At 40.1% G+C, this 20,363-nt stretch overlaps 1 protein-coding gene across 6 annotated transcripts in view; it reads right to left on the minus strand.

Annotated features, from left to right (window-relative positions):
- kif21a (kinesin family member 21A) overlaps positions 1-20,363 on the minus strand; it is a 43,920-nt gene continuing 23,557 nt past the window's right edge. For 2 of the 6 annotated variants that reach the window (XM_053640973.1, XM_053640971.1), the window contains exons 14-34: positions 17,986-18,174; positions 17,669-17,868; positions 17,239-17,346; positions 16,414-16,482; positions 15,924-16,066; positions 15,149-15,296; positions 14,751-14,945; positions 14,529-14,630; positions 13,845-14,010; positions 13,376-13,396; positions 12,699-12,756; positions 12,498-12,552; positions 10,752-10,954; positions 8,954-9,082; positions 6,907-7,043; positions 5,875-6,049; positions 5,330-5,494; positions 5,065-5,182; positions 4,326-4,496; positions 3,858-4,057; positions 1-2,118 (exon numbers count right to left, since the gene is read on the minus strand). In XM_053640973.1, coding sequence (XP_053496948.1) covers positions 2,031-2,118; positions 3,858-4,057; positions 4,326-4,496; positions 5,065-5,182; positions 5,330-5,494; positions 5,875-6,049; positions 6,907-7,043; positions 8,954-9,082; positions 10,752-10,954; positions 12,498-12,552; positions 12,699-12,756; positions 13,376-13,396; positions 13,845-14,010; positions 14,529-14,630; positions 14,751-14,945; positions 15,149-15,296; positions 15,924-16,066; positions 16,414-16,482; positions 17,239-17,346; positions 17,669-17,868; positions 17,986-18,174 — 2,840 coding nt within the window. In that variant the 3' untranslated portion in view covers positions 1-2,030. The remainder of the gene's footprint in view (positions 2,119-3,857; positions 4,058-4,325; positions 4,497-5,064; positions 5,183-5,329; positions 5,495-5,874; positions 6,050-6,906; positions 7,044-8,953; positions 9,083-10,751; positions 10,955-12,497; positions 12,553-12,698; positions 12,757-13,375; positions 13,397-13,844; positions 14,011-14,528; positions 14,631-14,750; positions 14,946-15,148; positions 15,297-15,923; positions 16,067-16,413; positions 16,483-17,238; positions 17,347-17,668; positions 17,869-17,985; positions 18,175-20,363) is intronic. The other 4 variants (XM_053640972.1, XM_053640974.1, XM_053640975.1 and 1 more) reach the window with 4 other exon arrangements.

A 20,363-nucleotide genomic window follows, 5' to 3' on the forward strand; every position in this document is an offset into this window, starting at 1 on the left:
TGCGGGGTTTTTAAAATTTATTTATGCACATTGTATTTGAAAAGCAATGAGATGCACAGATGATGCCCTGTCTGTGATTTTTCTTCTTGAAAACAATTTGCGCCCCCATTCCGATGTCTCCGCCCCCGGTTGAGAACCACTGATCTAGAGTGTTACAAAGCACAAGACCTCCCTCAAGTGGACAAAATGGTTTACTGACACAGAGATCACACAAAGGTTACTGTAGGCACGACTCCACTGCAAAGCCTTGATCTGGGCCACACAAATGCTCACAACGGCTTGGTAGAAGCTATTTGCAGTGTCCAGTGGGTCCAATTTCAGTCCCTTAGATTTGCCCTTACGATAACTTACACACGAGCACACAGACACACACACACTCACAGTGGCGTGGGATTTTGACAGATGGCATTTCATTTATGTGACATCTGACATTTGCTTGCTAACACGTCAGTCATCTACAAACCCAGCGAAAAATCAGGACATCATACCAACCCATCCAGTGAGCAGAATAACTCAAACCATCACAACACAGAAAGAGAACGTTTAAACTGATATCCTGAGTCATTCCTAATCAGCATTCTCAAATCCTGGTCTACTCTTTCTGATTTTAAGCCAAGGGCTTCCAAGTTTGCTAGTTACCTAGAGGCTAAGACATGATTGCACAACGTACTGGGGTTATTAACCGTAACTGCATACACATCGGCACTACTTGGGTTATATATGTATTTATGCCACAGATGAACGTGAATGAATGTGGCAGAAACAGAAGCAGGAGGATATGTACACCAGCACACAGAGACCACTGCACTTCCCTATGTCCACATACTGTACATACACACAGTACAGGAACTAGTAAGTGTACCTACTACGACCTCAGCCAGGTGTTAACAAGAAGGCAGCAAGGACATTAACACAAGAGCTGAGTGAAAGCTTGAGAAAATAGGCATAGGAGGCTGGATTTATGTAATGTAAGGGATTTGTCTGGTCAAGATAAAGCAACTGTGTAATTTCTCCTAAATTACCATAGATAGTCAGGATTGACATGTCATACCTTGGATGTCCATGTCGGAATTATGCCACAGGCACATCACCCGATAACAATAATAATAACATAGCACACTTCTCTCAGGTTTAGTTATTACATTACCTAGTGGACTAGTATTACCGAAGGAGAGCTACTTTACTTTTGACAGAAGGTAAATGTGATTGTAAATGTGATGCGACTTTTGACAGAAGGTAAAAGATCATCAGGTTCATCATTATGGTAGAGCAGAGCAATCGCTCTACTAGTTAAGATACTTTTAACTTGATAGTACATCTGGGACAGTCTGCAATAAATTAGAGTTCCTTCACAAGTAAAACTAATCCAGCTTGAGTAGGGCTTAAGACAAAGAAAGCAGGAGAGAGAGCAACATTCTATATCTACAGAATGCAATATTATTATTGGCTTTGTTAATAAGTTAATGATTGTAGTACAGTTGAACTTCACACTTTGGTCACCAATGATTTTCAGGCTCAAACATATAGACAGAAATTTAAAGGCGTGGTGATTCCAGTTAGTCCACTTAATGCAAAGCTACAGCTATTCAGTACGCATCATGTGTGTAAAGCGCCCAGTGCTTGTGCAAAGGTCTAGAAGCACGAGTTCATATACAAGCTCAGAGAACCGGCCTACTGAAGCCAGCTACAGACAGTCCGGTTCCTTCTCTCCTCACGTTCAAATAAACCTGGTGCAGCAGGGTTCTCCCAGTGGTTAATCAGGATCAGTATAGAGAAGCTGCAGAGTATAAAGGAGCTTTACTTTGTACTGAGATTTGATTGAGCTTCCATAGCACTGCTTCACTATTAAGACACATGTAGAGACCACACAAGAGAAATGGCTGTGGTGAAGTAGCAGATTCCAGTCTGTTTACATCCCCTTTCTAAATTCAGGCATTATTCTTCTATGTTGGTATACGTCAGACGTCCTGCTTTAGCGGGTGAGGGAAGAGTACAAGGAGAAGTTAGCCACATGAGACACGAGAGGACAGTCAGTTGTTGCCAGGTTCATCGGTAACGTCAGTCATGTCAGTGCTGTCCAGACCTCCTCTCGCACGCCAGATCTTCACTGTCCGATCACTGCACAGGCAGAGGAAAACAAAAAACAGGCTTGTTAAATTTTGTACTGTAGAGCTGTCCTATATTAATTCTATTCCATTACTTCAATATAGGAATATTAATTGGATACTGCCACTATTATAAGCAAAGGCAATGAAGGCAGTGTAAATAATTTTATTTTGAGCTTTCATGTTTCAAATTTATTTTTATTTATTCGCTTTCAGCATTTTTTTTTTATTGCTGATATTCAGCTAGATTGTTATATTTTTTAGATGACTCGGCATCAAAGAAAAAAAACTGCAGAAATATGTATTTTTTAATTTTAGCAACTGCCACATAAAACTGTGACTAAACTCCAATAACTTCCTGCTTACAATTTATACTATTCACAATATATACTGCAAGTTCTTCTTGTTTAATATGCCCAATAAATGAGTGACTCCACAGGGTATCTGCAGGTATCAACACTTCAAACTGAATACTTTTTAATACCATATTCAAGACAAAAATTTTAAGACCTGATCATCACTTCAATCATGCTACACGATACATCAGTTATAATGGATTGTGTTTGTGCATATGCGTCCATTTCTGGGTTTAAGTAAACTATAGCAGGGTAATCTTCTATAGAGGGATATGGGAGACCAGAGCAAATATCCATCCTTTTTGCATTACCATTTGCTCAAACAGTGAAAGAAAAAAAATAATCCAGTATTTCCTTTCCATGACTTTCCAAGAGAGGAAAACAAATATAGAGCGATGGATTACGACAGTCAGAAGAGAAAAAGATGTCAAATTTACCATCACTCTCTCAGAGCTGTATTAGAAACCCCCTCGCAGCAGTGCTTACGAGTTTGTAATTTAATGCCAGGGTAATATAACAAGTAGTGTTATAAATATAAGAAAATAGAAAAAGAACTTTGCTATTTTGTAATATTACTATTGCACTGAAAAATACTTAATAATAATAATAATAATCTTTTTATTTGGGGTACAAATAGTAATATAATAATAGTAATATGTTTCTGACTTAATTCACTTTTATGTGTTAGACTTTGTGACTTTTACTTTGGTGGAAAACTGCAAAAAGACCTCCTTTTTTTGGCAAGTTTTTTAAATTCACTTTTCATTACTAATCGGGTGAAATGCTGTAAACCTCTGCCCACAAAAATGTTTCAGTTTACTCTAACGTGAAACCAAAGTGAATCTGGCGCGTGTTTTATCTAAACTCAGGTTATAAGCGACTCAAACTCACCGCCCAGACGGAGATGAAGTTGGTGTGGAGCGGCGTTTACTGTGGAACGAGCCACTCTAAAGCACTGATGAGCCGCACAAACACTCCGAGTGCAACACAGTCCCATGGGTTTACCATCTCAAACAGCAACGAGCCAAAATAAAATCTAAATCTTCTTTACGGTGTCGGTTCTGTTGCATTTTTAAGACCTTTTAATGTTAATTAAGGCCTTATTTTTTACTCCAATAAATGCCGGTTTTAAATTGTTAGCTACTTACATTTTAATATCCCTTTTCACTTACATACTTTGGTCATTTTTTAAAAATATTTCATAAAATGAAATCAACATGTAATAAAAAGGATATCATAAGTGAATGAAAAGGTGAAAATTGTATATAAAATCATTCAGTGGTGGATTATTTGCTATTGAATGAATAAATATTTTAAAAATGTAAATAGTATTTGAATTCATTCTGATAGCCCCAGTGGGTGTGAGCGTCTTTGTGTGTGTGTCTTGATTACTCACTCTGATGCAGTAAACAATAAGCTGCTGTTAGTGGAGATGCTGTTGATGGGACTCTCGTGTCCCCGGAGTTCTCCGATCGCACTCAGTGTGTCTGTGTGCCAGAGCTTCAAAACTCCCCCTCTACAGCCACTCAGCAGAGCAGGAGAACCTGGCACGACGCCCAGCGCACACACCCAGTCCCTATGAGCGTTAGGGACTTGCTGCTCATGCACACACACACGCACACGCACAATCTGATACTTCACTCTTCCAGTCCAATACATACACTCTCAAAAGACACACCCGTTCACTCTCGGCTGTTTTTTTTTAGCTTTTTAAAAAAACTTCTTTTTTTTTTTTTTTTAAATTGATTTAGCTCTATAATTTACATGCAGCACTACAGCCTTGACAAAATTCACTTACTGCATGACTGAACATTAATCTTCTCTCTAGCCCGCAGAAGGCGGCTCTTAGATTTATCAAGCTTACCTGCAGTAGGTCTTTTCGAGCCAGGTTCCATTTTTTGATTCCATTATCTCTGGAGCCACTGAACAGACAGTCTCCCTGCACCACCACTGACTCAATCCCATCATAATGCGGAGGCTCGAAGTTATGAGTAGGACTGATGCTGCCTAGAGCTCCTTCTGTTACATCAAACATCTTCAAATACACAACAGGGATGGGGAAAAATCTGTCATTTTCTTGCAATTCTCTCTTGAAAAAAAATGTCTGTTGATTTATGCAAATGACAAAATGTCAGCAGCACTAGATTACTCTGCTGAACAATCCAGGTTAAGCTTATCAAATAACTTTAAACTTTGCAACAGGATGTTGAAGGCTTATGTATCGGGAAAATTTTGAATAGAAGCCTATAATTTTACACAGCCACAGGCAGAGCAAACATCAGCATGACAAAGGAGGTGAACTTTGCTATTTTAAGAGGCATCTTTTTATCATATATCTTGATGAAATCATAAACTAAACATTTTAGTTAATGCCTCTCTAATACACACTTAAGCAAAATTTCTAATTACTTTCTATTTTTTCTGTATACTGTATTCTGACTATACAGGGCATAACATAATAGCAGTATAGAACTTCTATACAATGGCCCTTATTCATCAACGTTGCATATGGTCTAAACAGATAGTTTCCTAATAAATCACTGAGTGTATTAAAAAGTTTTCCTGGTAGTTTAAAGCACCACATAGACTGGCAAGACACACACCTTAATGTAATGATCCTTGGAGCCGGTAATGACCAGATCTTGGCCAATGCCAGAGTGATCCACAGTCAAACACATGACTGGGCCGAGATGACCGGTCAGTTTTCCTGTTGAAACAAACCTTACGATAGCGAGACATAAAGAAAGTTTATTACGTTCCTGTCACCAACTTGAGACAATATTAAGACACATTTATTTTTTTAACGCAAACATATTATAACATAAGCAGCTGTAGTACATCTAGGCTTAATAATCTGAGAGTGTGTACCTTCTAAGGTCCCACATGCGGACGGAGTTGCCAGCTGCCACGTACAGCACTGTGCCTGTAGGGTTGAGGGCGATCTGGTTGATCTGGTTTTCTCCAGCAGCTGTAGTCACCGTGCGGCTGGTGTTCGCCGCACACGCATCGCCTGTGCTCACCTGACCAGAGGACCTGAGAAAGAAAAGAAGACGCATTATCATTTACATAAAGATACCTACTTACTTTGGTGCAATTCGTTCCAATAGCGCTCAGCACATGAGAGCATGAATTCGGTGCAAGACTTGTAAATCAGCAGTTTTAACAGTCATCCTTGTTGAAGACCATGACATACAGCGGATCATAAAACTATTAAACCCCCTGGAATTTATCAGATGTGTATAAATAACAAATCTAATTCTTGATGATTCAGTCAGTAAGCCCTGATCTGTGTTTCTCCTTGAGCCCTGTAGGATTTGGATTTCTATATTGGTTTATTTTGGATTAATACTCTATTTACTCTCTGTTGAGGGCGTTGCATTACAGTATGTGCTGTAGGGATTGAGAGAACTCACGTGAGGGTGCGGATGCACTTTGCCGAGTCGCGGATATCCCACACTTTGATGTAGGAGGTGGACACGGTGAAGACCATGCTGGAGCTGTAGCGTACAGACACCACGTTGTTGGGATGGCCACCCAGAGACATGATTTCCTGCCCAGTCACCAGATTCCACACCTTACATGTACGGTCTGAGGGGGAGAACAGACAATGCACTGATTACAGAAATATGACAAATATTACATGACCACAGCCCAATGGTGGGTTTTAGTGAACTTGTGTAACTTGTTTTTTAAAACACAGCTTAAAGGCCATTAAACAATAGTTATTTTAATTATTTTCTTTATTTTTGTCCATTTACTTCACGTTACTTGTGCCCCTGTTTCTGAGTTACATTCATAATCCCTTTTGTATATGAAACTATTTTAGCTGATTGTTTAATCAATCATTTTACTGATTCTTTTTGGGGTGGTTTTTTTTGTACTTTTTGGCATGATGTATTTTTATTTTAGCAAGTGTGCTTATTCTTTTTTTAAATACCTTGGTTTTATCAGATTTTTTGCCACACTACAAATTAAGGCACTCCTTCAATGTACTCAAAGTGTAAAAATGTGAAGAGTAAAATATAAAATTACTACTACTAGTGATGTAGACGTTTGCGGAAGTAATATCTGGACTTGGATCGAGGTGTTTTGGGCAGGTCTGGAGAAGTGTCATCTGTTAGACAGAATAAATCCCTTTGTGGGAGACTATGAGCTTTGTAACTTTGCAGATCTTATACATGCACAAACATATACATTATACACTAATGGAAAAGGAAAACATTAAAAGGCATCATTATGACCCCTTTAAAATGATCATAGCAGGAGAGGACAAAGTTTGAAACTGGATCATATTAAAATTAGAAGCTGTATAGGGCAATAAAATCTGAGTCTGAAACAGGAGAATATTCTGAAATGTTTTCATTAATACCAAGTTAACTGAAAGGATAGTCAGAGGAGGTCTGAAAGTCAGCCATCAGGACTGAAGCCAGACACGCGAGTCAGACCTTTAGATCCGGTAAAGAGGAGGTCATCAGTGGAATCCACACACAGCACGGCTTTGCTGTGGCCCTCAGCCACATGCACGCACTGCAGAGTACCCCCGCGATTGCTCTTCGACGCAGGTACTGGGTTTATCACTCCTCTGATAAACACACACATACAAACTGTCAGACCAAGTGCAGATTTTTCAAGGGCTGATTTCAGCAAGGGCTGATTTCATCCACAGCAAGCAATTCATGTTGCACGCATTTCTCCACGCAAACAGCAGCAATCATTAAAATATAGTGATCTGTAAGGATAACACTATAACAGAGCATGCATGGATATACATGCACCACTGTTCAGCATTTCAGCCACATGCTGCAACATAAAAAGAAAAGAAAACAAAAATGAAAAAACAAATCAAAACCAAACCTTCATCTCATGAAACAGAGCCAACCTCTGTGTCTCAGGTCCAGAAAGAACGTATGCTAATTTAAAAAAGTTAAAACAAACACTTGCAAAACTGCTTTATTGCTCTGTGGTGTCCTACATGGATTCCTTGCAAGAACAGGAATAACATGAAGATGTGTGTGAGAGGAGATACTGGATAATCTTAAAAATATCTTTAATCTGGAAATACTAAAGAATATTTCCATTGTAATGCGGTGTGTATCAAAAATAGATTATTGTTAATATATTATCACAGTTTCATAACTGTTATGTACATTAATGTATATATGTATAATGTATGTATTGTATATTTGCCCAATGGGAATGTTTCAAATTAGCATACCTCACATTTACACAGAAGTTACTCTGATTCTTTCGCCCTGTTTTCTCCCAATACATTCATTTACCATTTCCATCCCACAAGCTAGCTCTCCCCCATCATATGACAGCTACCAACTAAGGCGAATACATGCTTCTTCCCAGCCACCACAACTTTTCAAACTATTGCTCATGGTACATCACAGTGCAGCCGAACACCCTCAGAGCTAACTTCACTCGTCCGCATACATGAGCTCACAGATAACCAGAATTGATTAGTTTATAGTCCTCTGACTGACAGGGGAGATCCACCACTCCCACTCAGTGCAGGGGCAGATTTGCTCTCCTGGGCTCCCGACCATGGATGGCTGTGGCGTCACTGGGATTTGAACTCACGATCTCCTAAAACAAGGTGAAAGTTTTTCTGTTGTGCCACTCAGGAGCACTTTGACTCTTATTTATATACTGTGCAGCTGTAGTAGTGCTCTCTCTCCTCTGCATACTTAATTTGCTGAGACTCTGATCATAAAAACCAGGGTGTCAGACAGATGAAAATATCCTGCTTGCCCTGAACATTGCTCTCCAAGCAGGAACACGCGCACACACACACACACACACAACTAGACTATGAGCTATGTCTAATTCTCAATGCTATGAGGTAGACCATATTACTCACAGGCTTTCTGACTTCTAACTTCTGTTTCTAAAGAAAAAAAAACAGGGAAATCAAAAGGCACAAATTTCCAGCCAGGTTTCTTTAGCTCAAGCTCAGATCTCTGTTCTGGACAAGTCCAGAGAAGTAGGTATAGTGCGGTTTACAGCATGTTATTGCAGGATTATGTATCAGAGTTGGGTAAATATTTGTTTTGGACTTGAGGGGCAAGTTGAACACTGAATGTTCAGAGCTACACACTTTATATTCTATGACTGTGTATAATGGTCATAGATTTGGACACCAATCAGGCACCAATTGGGCCTAAAAACACACTGTGCTATTCATGGCACAATGTGCTGCTGTCTGGAAAATAATCCCTTTACTAATTTCAGACTAGGCTGTCAGACATTCAGTGTAGGAATGCTCACACCAGGCAACCTCGGCTCAACCGCAAGCAAAACCGCATGCTTTCGTCAAAGCAGGGGACATGGTTAGGGAGAAAAACTGTTCAGTTCCAAATTGAGATCCTGCTGTGTGTACTGCTCTCTTGCCCACCAAATACGGCAGGTAATTTACACAAAATATAGTTCACACAGACAGAGGGAGCAGGATTGTCCTCCAGCCACTAGGATGGTGCTAGATCTTACTGTTTTATCTCTTGGGCTTTAGCCCTGTCGGCTGCTGCTTGTCCCTTGTCATAGGTCTTCCTGCGGGTGAGAGGAGAAGCTTCCGGCACTCGCTTTTCCAGCCCCGACGGAGGTCTGGAGCCAGAGTGTCTAGTTTTAGTTCCATTAATGACGTAAAAGACAGAAACATAAAATAAAAACACAAGCATCCACTGAACATAAAAACAAAAGCAAAAAAAAGGGACAAGGAAGCCAGCATGCAAAACAGAAAGAGTATACAAATCTGGTACTTGATTAAAAGGATTCAGCAATTGTTGTATTGTCTATAAATGAGTCAGATTGTGCATTGTGTGGAGCCAAGCCAGGAATTCATACTTTATGTGCACCTTATTAAGCACATAGGCTCTTTAGCAAAAAATCCTAGTGATCTGTAGCCTAACTGTATGTAGTCTACACTCCTGGGCAAAAAAAATGGTAGCTTTTCCCTTTGATTTCTTTAAACATTTAAACTTGGACAGTTTTTTATTATTTTTATTTGATTTGATTTTGTCTTAACTTTATTTAAATGTTGCATGCCCAGACATGTGTTAGTTTGAATTTTACATCAAATACTTTAATCATTATCATGATTTTATCTTTGTGTACAGAAGACTATATATATATGAACTTCCCAGTTTCTAGCTTTTCCCCCCAAACAGTTCACTGCAACAAAAGTAAACGAGCAAATAAGGAGAAGGAGGTACAGGCAGGCACAGGAGGTCTCAGGAGTGCATTTGTTTAATTCTTGCTAATTTTCTGACCAATGATTTTCTGTTCAGAACATTAAAAGCTTAATATTTTGCCAGTTAGGCTTGGCCCATTTTTTTTGGCCCAGGAGTGTACTTTTAAGTAAACTTGAGAACACTTGGCGTTCAAAACAGAAATGTGGAGACTTATGTGGACCCCTCAACATAAAATTATGAATGGATTCTTAAAATTTAATTGTCTAATTTTAAATGCAAAATGTTACAAATTTAACTGCAATCAAAATCATTTTCAGGGCCATTGGCATGTCTAAATCATACAGGGGAAGACATTTATACAGTAAAGAATGTAATTTTTCGCAAACGATATAATATCAATCATAAACACTGTGATAAAAGATGTGCATTGGGACTCGGCTCCTATGGTTGTTCAACAAATAAGTCGCGTTTCGTTCACGTGAGATCAGAATCTTGCGAGACAAAGAAAGACAATGTTCATTAACGTGAGAGAGTAAATGGTGCTGCTGCTTGTGTGGCAGTGTGTGACACATTTACTGCCTTCATTCACTCATCTTCAGTAACTGCTACATCTTGGTCAGGGTCACAGTGGTTTAAATGACTAATGTGTTTACTAATGTTAGAAAATATTGCAAGCTGATGCAAACAAAAATAAAGGTGGGAAGAGGGTTTAAAAAAAAAAAAGTCCCACACACACAACTACAGAATGTCAGACAATGCTTTTAATTTGTCTTATTGTTGTTGTTTTTTTGCTATAGTATCATTTTAGGCTTCTATACTTGTTATCGATGAAAAATGATGGCGATCCAACTTATGAAGCAGTTTCATTCATGTAGGACTAATGATTTGTTTCATACCTGATTCAGCTAATTAACAAGCCTGTGCTAAAGTTTAGCTGTTGCGCTCCAGGAATAAAATCATGCCATGAAGGTAATAAGCAGGAGAAAAGTGCTGGAAAAACATGGATGCTAGGCAAATGCTTCAGGCATACATAAAGCTAAGCAAAAGCAGTCCTGGTGCATGCATAAGCTGAACTGTTAGATTGCTACCCGACTTACATGCCTCCCATTCTAGAGGATAAGGCAGCAGCAGGGAGCATGTATTCCCTGAGCGTACTGCTCAAAGACTCGTCCGTGCCACCTTCAGGGGTTTCAGCCATCGGGTGGAGAGGACCGGTGAATTCTCCACTGGGTGCGTCAAGGCCGGGCTCACAGCTGTTTGCGTAGAGCAACTCCATTTGTGTTGTGGTTCTTCTGCGAGCCTGTATAAACAAAGCTAGAATTTGATCTAAACGGTGTTATCTATTATAGAACTACAGAAACGATTGCAAGCCAATGTGGGGTAGACTCAACTGAGATCATCAACTGGTGGCATTAACTGAGAGATAAGAAGTATCATTTTATTTAACTTTCAAAAGAATACTCCAGCGGTGTTCAACCTAATCTCCATCTACCACAACTGTAGCATATATGTAATTACAACAAACAAGAATTGTTAAAGGTTTCTCCTGTACTGAGGAATAAACTAGGGATGTCACGATACCAAAAATCTAGTAGTCGGTACCGATACCACCAAAAGTACACGATACTAAATACCAAAGTAAAAAATAAAATAAATAAAAAAATTAATTAAAAACTCTCCTGGAGGACATCCTCCTCTGGTTGATACTGGCAAAGAGAGAGAGAGAGAGAGAGAGAGAGAGAGAGAGGGGTATTTTAGTTATCAAACACTGATTAAAAGCATGAACATTTGAATAATTATTAGTGACATTAGGCTACATTTAGCTGACAGGATACGGGCTGAATGGCGATGCATGATGGCCGATTAGGAGGTAGTTTATAACATTGCAATGTGTTACCGTCGTTAACAATTAACAGGCTATCGCAAAACATTACATGGAGTATAATATTAGCTGGTATCACGGCTACAATGCCAGCTGCCTCAAACAAACATAATATTTTCCAGCTGTTTCCTCGCTTTGTTTGAAATGAACGATAGCATCGGTTGCACACCGGAAACCGATACTAGCGTTCCTCTCTTTTCCTCTCAACGAGTCGGGGCGGAGTTAAACTTGTTAAGCTAAGCTAATCTTCTGTAGTTTTTCCAGTGTGCTTGTAGGCGTTCTTCTTCTTCTTCTTCACCACTTGTGGACCGACTAAAACACTTGTGTGTATTTGCTGCCCCCATCAGGTCTGGAAGAATTGCAACCTCGGTACCTCCATTAGAATCCGTTCCAACGATAGTGCAGAAAAGCAAGTACCGTCACGTTTTAAGAATGTCGGTACTGATTTGGTACCGAAGTATCGGTTCTCGTGACATCCCTAGAATGAACACAACCCATTTACTCAAAACTCACTTATGATTATGGTTTTATAAAAATCTTCAGTCTAAAGTATTTGTAAATTAAGCACTCCATTTGTTTGCCTCCATTTCACTTTGATAGTGCATGTACTCGACAAAACCTCAGGGAAAGTGTAAGTAACTAGACACTTATTACCATGTGGTGCGGTGTGGAAAATTAGGATAAAACTACATAAGAGCACTTTTTATTCATGTCTGTGTCATCCTAAAGCCCTTTATGGTTACAGTGTAATAGCTGTAATTCTGAATTCCTGTTATACATTTGTGTATGTATACTGATGAGTTGAGTCCTTTGCAGTTGAAATGATTGTCTGTGGTAATTGCACACACAGTATAGATGTATGCATCTATAAAAAAAAAAACTGAGTGGTCCATTCCTCTTGCCTTACCTCTATGAGACTACTCAATCACTGAAAGTATTTACAGACACCCAGAAAGCGTACCTTACTCCTGGACTTGGTCTCTCCACAGAGCTTCATTAGGTCAGAGGTCATGGTGCTGCAACAAGACAGAGTGAATGAGATCGTTTCGCTCATTAAACTCAGAAGACTTACACAAACACACCATTAAAAAAAAAATCCTGAGACATCCTTAATGGCGTTGTATATTAAAAGGAAGTGACTAAATACTGATTGTTGACTTACATTCCATCTGCTGCAGGACTCGGTGTTGATTCATCACTGCTACTGTCATCTTCATTCTCTGAACAGGACAAAAACAAAATGGTGCTAAAAATGTATACACGTCCGAGTACTTTAGAGTCCATTCCAGATGTTTTACTGTATTTCAGAGGCTGCAATAGTCTCTCTCATCTAGAGTTAAGAAAATTGTTAAATAAGTCTTAGTTGAGATGTCTATTAATATCACAGAGAAAGCAAATGAGGATAATATGAGCTCAGTGTTGCCATGCTTGTTGTTCGGCTTTGAAACATGGATCCATACTGTCCAGCTGGGTCGAAAAGCTATGATGTCCAAGTTACAGAGCAAGGAAATTCAGGACAAGTTGTCTCGAGGAGCATAAAAAGCATTAGGTGTTCACCAACGTGAACCAGCTATTATGGAAGGTTCCTCTTTAACCTGTCAGGGGCCTGGGCTTTCAGCTTATGCAAATGGTTAATGTGTGATTAATTGTGTGGTTGAAGCACATGTAAGACCCACTGGCATGGAGAAGGGAGGAAAGGAGGGGTGGAGGGATGAAGTTAAGCCTCACAGCAGTATGCTTCATGCACCTGCAGATGAAACTGCTAGTCTGTGGTTAGTTTAACGTAGGAGACCCATGCATTCAGAATGCGGTACAGGGAGGATGGCATCTGGTACTTACCCAGAGGCATGTTACCTAGCTCTGTTTCAATTCAGGCAATAGGGGGAACAGAAAAAAGGCAACACACAAACAAATCAAAAACACATTCCCCCAGTTGTAACAAACAAATCCAATCCAACACAAAAAAAGAAAGAAAAAAGCACAGCGGTCTAATGCTGCTGAAGAGATGCTGTCAAAAACGAACAAATGTCATGTTTTAAAAATCTGAGATTACTTTTTGAGCATTTTTAATTCAGCATCTATTCAGGAGTATAATCAGAACATTTGTGGTCAGGTCATGCAGTGTGCTGATCTGACCAGCCCTGTTGAAATTAATATTTTACTATGTATTTGCAAACATCTCATTTAAAACTTTAAATGTCAGTGCAGCACAGCTACAGCAATCAAGTCATAAAGTGTATGAGTAGTCACAGGGCTGGGCAGAGCAAATGAGGGATCTCTCGGAGTCTATATTAGCAGAGAGACTCACCTTGCAGAGCGTTCCCAAGCAGTGCGTCCAGCTCCGGATTAAACTCTGCCTTCTCCTTCAGCATGTGGAATAGCAGCTGGTTCTGAGTGGCGCTGTTGATCTCAGTCTGCTTGAGCCGGCCCTCCATCACCTTGACCTGAGACTCCTTCTGGGCCGCCTGTAGCCCCTGAGCCAGTGGATACAGACTTAGATGACACATTCAAATGAATTCTATCACTTTGTCTCAACACTGGATGGAAAGTAGTAGAAGGATACACAACAATGTGAAGGTGGGAGGTTTACTTATAACAATGCAAATGAACTGAAGGGTCACAGGGTCAGCTGTAAGGCTGTGTTCACAAGGACATTTTGCTATATGTCAGAAACTTGTCAGTGCTTTCAATAAGAGCAATGTACTGTATAGATAGATAACAGGCACCAAAGCATTCTTAAGTATAAACATTCCACTCAAAGTGCACCAAAGATAACCCTTTGTTAGAACATACACTGATGTAACCATGTGTTATCCTCATCGTCATTTCTCACCACTGCACAACTGCTACCAACCTGAGAAGGCTTATACTAGGTCAATTTGTTTTCCAAGCCAAGCATGGCTATATCATCTCCCAAAAATAGAGTGAAGGTTGATGCATTTCCTGCTGCCTACCAAAAATGTCTTTGTACTGTTAATACAATGTTTGGTACCTTATTGATGGCCATGGACATGAAATGATCCAAGAGGAAACGAGCCTCTGAAAGGGTGCAGGAACTGATCACAGCTGAAACATCCATCGTCTCACCCTCCTCCTACACACGCAAACACACATGCTCTTTTCTAAATAGCTTTATAATCCGTATCCTCTGAATGCAATCATTTGTCCAATTGATCTCACATGTACCACACTTATTTGTAACAATGTAACACACCTTCGCTTCCTCCATCTGCATGATGTTGGCCTGACAGTCAGCAATGCTGTCGTTGATGTAGTCGATGTTGGCCAACAAGGACTCCAGTTCCTCGTTCAGAGACTGTATGGCTTTTTCGACTTCAGGACCCTCGGCGGCCATCTTCTCCTTCTTCCTGCTCAGCTTGTCTCTCCGGCGTGTCAGATCCTCCCGTTGCTATGGGCACAATGAGAGTGCTTCACTGCCACATCTGCTCTGTTCTTTTATGCTTCAACATATTGGATTTTCATGTTTACTTCATAACAAAAAGACAGCTACATTCGAATTTATGAACTGTGAATTTATTGAATTACTGAATGAGTGCAAAATGAGAAAGGTGGTGGGTCTTTTAAGAGATTATATATATTTTTTTTTTTCACCTTGAGAAAGCGATTCATATCTGCCTCCATGTTGGAGATAGTCATGCGCTGCATGATGATGTCAGAGATGCGTCGTTCTAGGCTCTGCCATTTAACCCGTGCTATGCGGGTAGAGTAAATCCCCACAGGTCTGCGATGGTACAGTCTGCTGAACGCATACAGCTATTAGAAGAGGCATGACCTCAAAACACATACAGTACTGTGCAGAAGTTTTAGGCACATGCAAAGAAATGCTTTAGAAATAATGAAATGAAATGTTTCTACATTTTTTAAAAATACAGTACAGAGCAGGAAACAGTAGTAAATGAAACAAAGTCAATATTTGTGTGACAAAAAAATTTAAATAAAAATAGTAGTCTCAGGTACAATTAGTGCAGTTTTATAAGGAAATGAGCTGTAAGTGTTATTGAGCATGTTGCAGAACCAATCACGGTTCTTCTGGAGACTTTGACTGTCGCACTTGCTTCTTATTTTTGCTGCAAAACCCAGCAGCCTTCATTGTGTTTTTTGTCTGAAAAGTGTCTCTTACGTATTATGCTGCTTTCTTTAATAACATACAAACATTTTTCTGTAACATTTCATTTTGTGCTAGAAAACTAATGTTTGTAAATCTAAAATGTTTTTTGCACTGACATGATAATGTAGAAGTCATAAAATAAAAAAAATCTTTAACAGAGTTTGTACTAAAAAAAAAATAGGGTGTCTAAAGCTTTTGCACAGTACTGTATTTACACATGCACATTTGCACACATATATACAGATTTGTAACTCATACCTGGTTCCATTTGGAGCTCCTGATCCTGTGTGTGTGCGTGTGCTGGGCATTCTGTGGGCAGAGTCCTGTACAGTCTCGGGTAGGAGGACCTTCCTGTTCATCTTTCCTGAAACGGGCCGAACCTGCCGCCTCAGAGCAGTCACCTACAGCAGACATCATCATCCAGTTACTACACGTGTGTGTGTGTGTAGTTTTTCTATTTTTATTTTATTTATTTTTTTTACAAAAAACGTTTTTTTAAAACTTAAAAAGTCTAAATATTTCCCGGTTAAAGGTAGGGTTAAATTTAGGCATCAGCATAGCATCAATCAGTTGCATTAATTAGATCAGTGGTAGGTCCTCACAAGTATAGTAAGACAAATGTAGCTGTGTTTGTGTGTGTGTGTGTGTGTGTGTGTGTGTGTGTGCGCGCAGAGAGAGAGAGCATGAGAGAGAGAGAGAGAGAGAGAGAGAGAGAGAGAGAGAGAGAGCATGAGAGAGAGTGTTTTACCTCCTCAGTCTTCCTGCGCAGTATGAGCTCTTGCTGCCTCTTTTGGGCCTCAAGAAGTTTCAGCTGGTGCTGCAGTACAGAGAGCACAAAGCAGAAAGCTCATTAACACTATGCCATTTTTTTTTAAAGCAGCTCTGAACATGCAGTTTTACTAAACTGTATAATCAAATGATTTTAATTCCCAAGGACCTACTCAAATGCAAATCAGACCATTTCTGTACCTTGACTTTCATGAAGAGTGCAAGGATCTATGAATATGCATGAATATGCAAATTAGGACCACCCTCATGTCTTACTGATATCCAATTCCAACCCCCTTTCCTCTACTACCCTGTTAGGTCATGCTGTTACAAAAAGGCAAGAAGTAAGATTGGAGAAATGCAACCCTTTATCTCTGAACCTTGCATTAACCAAGGTATCAACAGTCATTTCTGGAACATTCTGATACATGAAGAGCTTCCACTGGCATTTTCTGTTACTGTACTGCATTTTACTCCATGAACATTTAACACATAGCTCACAGGCTAAACTGTTATCAAACTTGCATTAGTCACAGACAAAAGCAATTGGAATAACAGCAACCGAATACGAATCTGCATCGTCATATTCTGGTTAGCTTAGCATACTCTGGTACCAGCGTGTGAAATCTTAACATATCCGAGCCTATTTCATGAGAAGATACAAAGAACTCGTATACAATGCTGTATGGTTTTCTTGTGAAAATGAGGGTCCTGACCTCAATGGTGAATGCCTTATAAATATATATCAAAGGCTAAACAGAGAAGTCCTCAATGTATGAATAATTGAGAGCAATGCATGCAGCACCTCCTGTTTTCGCTGGTCCTTCTTCAGTGTGGCGATCTCACGGTTCCTGCGTGACTCCGCCAGCCGGTTCTTCTCCTGCTGCTCCTTCATTTGCTTCATCAGACGAACCTAGCAACAGTCAGTGCAGAGAGACACAGAGACAGTCAGTGCAGACTGTGTACACACACTCATCAAGGAGCTTGAATGAGGTTCAAATGAAGAAAATGTAAGTTTTCCATAAATCACACAAAGACAGGTTCTTGGAGCTTTCTTTACAAATTTATAAAGACATCTTACCACAGGATGGTGCTGTTTTGTTCTCCAAGTCTTATTAAAACCTTACTCTCAGCTAGACCACGATGCAGATAATCTAAACTCTATTAATTAGTTGTATATGTAGAGTTGTGTCATATTATAATAACATTGCTATTAGAATAGAACGATGCTATACTTTGGTTTTCTTCATCTCCACGACTTCCTGTTGGAGTTTCTTGAGCTGCTTCTCGTACTGCGACTGGTTCTTGAGCAGGCGAGCGTGTTCTTTCTGGGCGGCTTGAAGTTTCTGCAGTTCTTTATTCATCATGCTCAGCTTCTTCTCATACTCTGCCTTTATTTTCTTAGCCTTGTCCTCGGTACAGGACTCCATGGTGCCTGGAAGACATAACCACACAGATCAGCCATACCTGTAAACCTAAACCTTCCAGAGATTGGCATGTATACTTCGTCGCATTAAGGGAGATGTGATGCTTGTCCCATGGAATCCCTTACCCATGTTCTGCAACACACGATCTCTCTCAAACTGCGTGTCCCGAATCTTGCTCTGCAGCATCATGAGTTTTTGCTCATATTGCTGTTTGAGGGTGTGAAGACGTCTTTGGCTGTTCTCCAGCTCATCGATTAGCTTCTGCTTGATAGCAATCTCGCAAGTGATATTGGCCAGGTCTGCCTGAAAGTTCTCTGTTCCATACACAGAAACAAAATAAATCTTTTTTTTTTTTTTACTTCCCAAACGACACCTTGACCAGAATTTTAAAAAAAAATAACCATTAATCTGTTGAAACAATGCAAACCTGCTCCCTATTGATGACTCATATTGAAGGAAGTTATTTTGTGAAAGATTACAGTAGATTAACGGCATACTGTATATTCGTGGACAGGTTATCAAAATGATGCAGTATTTCTTGAACTATATACTTAGTACTTATGTATATAGTGTATCACATGAGCAGCTTATCCTGTGTTGTGTATCCTATTGTATGACATTTATTGTTAATTTTGCATACTACTGTAACATAACATTATGAGTCCCACCATGTCTATCATACTATGCTGCACAGTTAAGAAGCCTGTGACCAAGAATTTCACTAGGACGAGATTGTACTCTGTATTATTCGCTGTACATGACAAATAAAATCAATCAAATCGAGGTCATTTTCAGCATCTGCATGCATTTCTTACGGTTAATATTGTGATCCAGTGAGTAACACCTTCATATATTTGCCAAGGTCATCATATTGTGAAACTGAAACTGTTATACCGGTAAGACAAGTTTTATACCAACAGACCTCTCTAACACTCATACATGATGCACCAACAATCTCTGGAACTGTTCCAAAACTGACACAAACAGCAGTGGCTTTCAAAGTGGGGGCTGCCAGGGGGCGCCTGGGGGGCCTCAACAATTTGGTGTGAAAAATAAATAAATACATGATTTTCTCTTTCTCACTCTCAGACAACCACACACACACAATCAATTCCTAATCTAATGTAATGTAAAGATGCAAGATGTAATTATTAATAAAAAAAAGGGGGATGTATTCAGAAGTCTGTATTTTTAATGTGTTTTAAAGACATCTTGCAAAAGGGGGGCCTCGGTCAAATGTTAATGCCATTTGGGGGGCCTTGCCCTGGAAAAGTTTGGGAACCACTGACATACAGTATCTCACAAAAGTGAGTACACCCCTCACATTTTTGTAAATATTTGATTATATCGTTTCATGTGACAACACTGATGAAATGACACTTTGCTACAATGTAAAGTAGTGAGTGTACAGCTTGTGTAACAGTGTAAATTTGCTGTCTCCCCAAAATAATGCAACACACACCCATTAATGTCTAAACTGCTGGCAACAAAAGTGAGTACACCCCTAAGTGAAAATGTCCATATTGGGCCCAAAGTGTCAATATTTTGTGTGGCCACCATTATTTTCCAGCACTGCCGTAACCCTCTTGGGCATGGAGTTCACCAGAGCTTCACAGGTTGCCACTGGAGTCCTCTTTGACTCCTCCATGACGACATCACGGAGCTGGTGGATGTTAGAGACCTTGTGCTCCTCCACCTTCCGTTTGGGGATGCCCCACAGATGGCTCAATATGGTTTAGGTCTGGAGACATGCTTGGCCAGACAATCACCTTCACATTCAGCTTCTTTCGCAAGGCAGTGGTCGTCTTGGAGGTGTGTTTGGGGTCATTATCATGCTGGAATACTACATACTGATCATGCTCTGCTTCATTATGTCACAGTACATATTAGCATTCATGGTTCCCTCAATGAACTGTAGCTCCCCAGTGCCGGCAGCACTCATGCAGCCCCAGACCATGACACTCCCACCACCATGCTTGACTGTAGGCAAGACACACTTCTCTTTGTACTCCTCACCTGGTTGCCACCACACACACTTGACACCATCTGAACCAAATAAGTTTATCCTGGTCTCATCAGACCACAGGACATGGTTCCAGTAATCCATGTCCTTAGTCTTGGTTGACTTCAGCAAAATGTTTGCGGCCTTTCTTGTCCATCATCTTTAGAAGAGGCTTCCTTCTAGGACGACAGCCATACAGACCAATTTGATGCAGTGTGCAGCGTATGGTCTGAGCACTGACAGGCTGACCCCTCACCCCTTCAACCTCTGCAGCAATGCTGGCAGCACTCATACGTCTATTTCCCAAAGACAACCTCTGGATATGACACTGAGCACGTGCACTCAACTTCTTTGGTCGACCATGGCGAGGCCTGTTCTGAGTGGAACCTGTCCTGTTAAACCGCGGTATGGTCTTGGCCACCATGCTGCAGCTCAGTGTCAGGGTCTTGGCAATCTTCTTATAGCCTAGGACATCTTTATGTAGAGCAACAATTCTTTTTT

This window comes from Ictalurus furcatus, chromosome 14 (assembly GCF_023375685.1).
Source record: "Ictalurus furcatus strain D&B chromosome 14, Billie_1.0, whole genome shotgun sequence".
NCBI classification, from domain to species: domain Eukaryota; kingdom Metazoa; phylum Chordata; class Actinopteri; order Siluriformes; family Ictaluridae; genus Ictalurus; species Ictalurus furcatus.